This window comes from Cariama cristata, unplaced genomic scaffold (genome assembly GCF_000690535.1).
Source record: "Cariama cristata isolate BGI_N322 unplaced genomic scaffold, ASM69053v1 scaffold14251, whole genome shotgun sequence".
Lineage (NCBI taxonomy): Eukaryota > Metazoa > Chordata > Aves > Cariamiformes > Cariamidae > Cariama > Cariama cristata.
This window is the reverse complement of record NW_009597604.1, coordinates 1-3,940: the sequence shown is the minus strand read 5'-3', so window position 1 is coordinate 3,940 and position 3,940 is coordinate 1. Positions and strand designations below refer to the sequence as shown.

General features: G+C 55.3%; 1 protein-coding gene across 1 annotated transcript; it reads right to left on the bottom strand.

Moving 5' to 3' along the window:
• Positions 1 to 360: 360 nt before the first annotated feature.
• Positions 361 to 3,619, bottom strand: LRRC20 (leucine rich repeat containing 20; the record flags this gene model as incomplete). Its single annotated transcript, XM_009708960.1, has 3 exons — positions 3,538 to 3,619; positions 2,224 to 2,373; positions 361 to 528 (listed from the first exon to the last, which is right to left on the bottom strand). Coding segments are annotated over exons 1-3 (400 nt in total), but the record flags the coding sequence as incomplete, so codon positions are not given.
• Between the last annotated feature and the right edge of the window lie 321 nt (positions 3,620 to 3,940).

Sequence of the window (3,940 nt, the reverse complement as noted above, 5' to 3'; positions counted from 1 at the left end):
CTTTGAGAGCCGTATCCCAGCATGGTGAATAAAGCGGCTCAAGGGGGGCTTGATTCCCCGCTATTCCTGCAAGAGTTTTGCCCCAGAAGGCAGAGCAACTGTTAGCAAAAATAAGTGGTTAACAAGGCTCTGTATGTTTAGCATCTCCCCTGCACCCGTGTGCCTTTTCATGTTCCTTTTGCTGGATCACAAAGCCGTCCCTCAACCTGGCTGCGTTCGCAGGGGATAGCGGCCCATGACCAAAGCTTCAAACCAGCATCCCTCTTTGCCCAGGGATGTACATTGGCATCTCCACCGGGAAATGCGGTTGTCCCGGGGCGATGCTCATCCTCTCCTCCGGTGGGAAAAGGTCCTTCTCACCTGTGATCTCGTTCTCTTCCAGGTCGATGGTCTCCAGGGCAGCGACGGCGGCCAGGGGCTCGGGGAAATGCCGAAACCTGTTGCGGGAGAGGTTGATGGCCCGGAGGTGCAGCAGGGAGGTGACCTCCTCGGGCAGGCGGTGCAGGTAGTTGCCTGCCAGGTTGAGCTCTGCAGTTTGGGGAAGAGAGGAGAGAGGTGGTGGGATGGAGGGTGGAAAAGATGGGGAAAATAATTAACGCATAGCTTCATTTATGGCATCTGTCCCCCATGGCCTGCTAGGTCCAGCAATGGGATGCCAACTCCAAAAATGGGATTTTTTTTGCTTATCTCCATGGTTTGCCGTTGTATTTTTGCCTGCTGTGAATAGAGCTTTTAGGAGCGATGTGTTTCTTGGCTTCCTCAGGCTTTCCTAATGAAACCCATGCAGCATTTCACAAGCAGGGGCTGTAGAAATAAGCAATATTTCTTAATGAAGTCAGTGCAATTCCCTCCCCAGTGGACATTTGTGATGGCCTAAGACTAGTTTTCTATCTTCACGTGCCTGAACCCCTTCTGAGGTATAAACAGAGTGGTGAAAGAAATGCATTTATATGTGAAAAATACCTGTTCTACAGAGTTTAACCCTCTGTGATGCTTTTTCTCCCCCAGAAACGAGCTCCTGTGGGGCCAGGAGCAGCAGCCCTCTCTGAAAGGCCATTAGCCATGGGAACAGGAACCCAAATCCCGCTCTCCCAGTGCCCTTCTCCAGTGACACGGGGTTTTCTGCTCTATAAATACCCACGCAAGCTGCCCTGCCCCTGTTAATACCTGGTATTTATAGGTCCTGCCTTTTTCAGGCTGGTGCAAGGCTATCCCCAGCCCTGGGGCATCTCTCCCCTACAAGAGCCCTGCTGAGACCTGATATGTTCATCACCAGAGTGACTTGTTCACTGGCAGAGCCCAGCCCTTGCTGGGAAACGAGACTTTTTTTTTTCCACCCCCTTCAGGGCTCGCTGTGCTGTCTAGAAAATGAAAAGTGATTAATTTTTTTTTGCTCAACATGTTTCTTTTTCTTCAGCCTAGGGGAATTTTCATGGATGATGCTCCAGCACAACACGGGAAGCCTCCCCGGACACCCACCATGGCAGCACTCGTGCAGGACGTTGTATGAGCAAAATCTTGGCTTTTAAAAGGTGCCAGAGCCCCAGGTGCTGCTGCAGGCAGGCAAAGCCCCAGTGCAGTCCCAAGTTGTCCAAAACCACGGCGCTGGATGCTCCAGCTCCTTGCACGACCATGTTTTAGCAGATTGGCTTCTGGCTGCTTTCGCTGGGCTCCGCAGGGACGTGTCCCCATGGCACCAGCCACGCACCGATGACCGTCCCCATCTCCTGCAGCGAGCGGAGAGTGAGCAGCCCTCGCTGATGTCTCACGACGGGGGCTAATTAGCCAGCAGCAAGCCAGCATGCCTGCTGCAGCCTGAAATGCCCCATCGCTGCCATGAACCGTTATGCCCAGGCTGCCTTTTCTGTTCTCTTTCATCCCCAGCCCCATCCTTGGAAGGAGTTGGAGGATGATGAGTGAACCCATAGCAGCCCAGCCACTGCCAAAAGTGAAGGTGACAGGGAGTGAGTTTGGGAGGGTAGGTGAGAGCAAAACCAGTGCCTTCTTCCTGCAAGGGCTGGAAAGGGTAAAGAAAAATGGATTTTAATTTTTTTTTTAGGGGTCTGAACTAGTGCTTGGAATGAGCTTCAAGTGCAGAGGAGCAAAGACTGCTGTGGGGGAACCCGTGGGTGCTGTGCACCCTCTGCAGCAACCTGGGGGCTCTTTGCTGGATCCTGGGGGTTTGGAAGTGGGGGGCTGTGGAGCAGTGGGGCTGTCCGTTACCTCTCAGCTGGCTGAAGGTGGTGACGAAGCGGCTGCTGAGGGACTTCAGCTCGTTGTTCGCCAGGGAGATGTGGTGGATCCCCGCGGTGACGCTCCTCATGGCTTTGTAGATGCCGACGGGGAAGGTCATCAGCTTGCAGTTGGCCAGATCTGTCCCCGGAGAGACGCAGGCACCTTATAATGCAGGGATGCAGCAGCGCTTCCCATCTTGTTGTCCACCCCTTAACGCTCAATTTGCCCGTCTGGGTGTTGCCACCCATGGGTGCTGTTATATCCCTGCCATACTCCTCTCCATTGCGGGGATTGTTGCAGTCACCTCCGCAAGCACCCGGAGTTTGTTCCCATCAGCGGTGCAAAGGCCGTTCTCCCCTAAATCCCATTACAAACACTTCCCCGCTGCAGTGTCCTTTCGGAAACCCTCAGCCAGTGTATCTATCTCTAATAACTTCATAACTTCGGTAATCCCCCTCCCCTATGTCCCTAACCCCCTGAGCAGCACAGGGATGCCTCCTCCACTGCTGACCAGGATAGGGATGGAGCAGGGCTTTCCATGGGCGTGATCCTGCCTGGATTTCTCATGGTGCTGGGTGCTTCCCCCATGGCAAGCAGCAGGGAACGGGGGGAAAAGGATTTGGCTGTGTTTCTGACCTGTTGGTATTTTTCGTTTTCTCTGGGTTGTTTCTGTTTCCCCTCCTGGGATATGCCAAGGGATGGAAAGCCTGCATCCCGGCCCCGTGATGCTGAGCCTGGGCTCTGCTGCCTGCCCCCCTCCCCAAAGCCATGGCGGGGGCTGCACGAGCTCGGTCCTCCCTCGCTTATCGTCTCGCTCGGGAGGGCGTCGAGAAGCTGAGCAGCGAAGCTCTGACTCTCGGCGTACGCTGGTTTATACCCTAGGGCCGGGAATCCAGCGTGAATAAAAATGAGCGTCTTTCATCGCTCTCTTTTGATGATATTAGCTAGAAATGGGAGAATTGCAGAAAACCACAATTCTGACAAGGCATCCCGGGGAAAGGTCTGGCTCCTGCCCGTCGCTTGCAAGGAGGGACTGTATCCCTGGGGCACATCCCATGGGATTATGTGCCATTGCTGGGAGCCTGCTCAAACTTTGGCGAGGGGGGCTGAGAGCCCTTTGGGGGAGCCTTTCCCTTCCCCAGGGCTGCAGGAGCCTTGGGTGCAGCCCCCAGAGGGGGGGCTGACAGCTTTTTTTTTTCTTTTTTTTTTTTAGCCCATAGCAGCAAAAAAAGAGCCCTGCTCCCGGATACCTGATCCTTCTCCGGGCCCCAAGCAGGAGCCGAGCCGGAGTGCCGGGCTTACCAAGGGAATCCGTTTTGTTCTCCACCGTATCGTTCACCTTCCTGGCCACCCGGGCCACCGCCTCGCCCATCCTCTTCTGCATGCGGGAGCCTGGTCCCGGTCCCGCCGGGGACCCGCTTTGGCCGGGGGGATCCAGGGCTGGAGGAAGAAACCAGCTGCTCCGACCTCTCGGGAGAGGGATGCTAAAAATAACCAGTGGGATCAGCGTTCCCAGGGGAGGGAGGGAGGCTCTGCTGGGGCTGGCATGGCCCTCAGGGTATGAGATTCCCAACTTTCCAGGGTGATAGGTTTGGCATATGGGGATGCATCCCCATATCCCAGACCAGGGGAGGGGATGCATCCTCTTTCTCTGGTGACCTGGCCCTCGGGGCACAGGATTCCCAGCTTTTTGGGCTGGTACTTT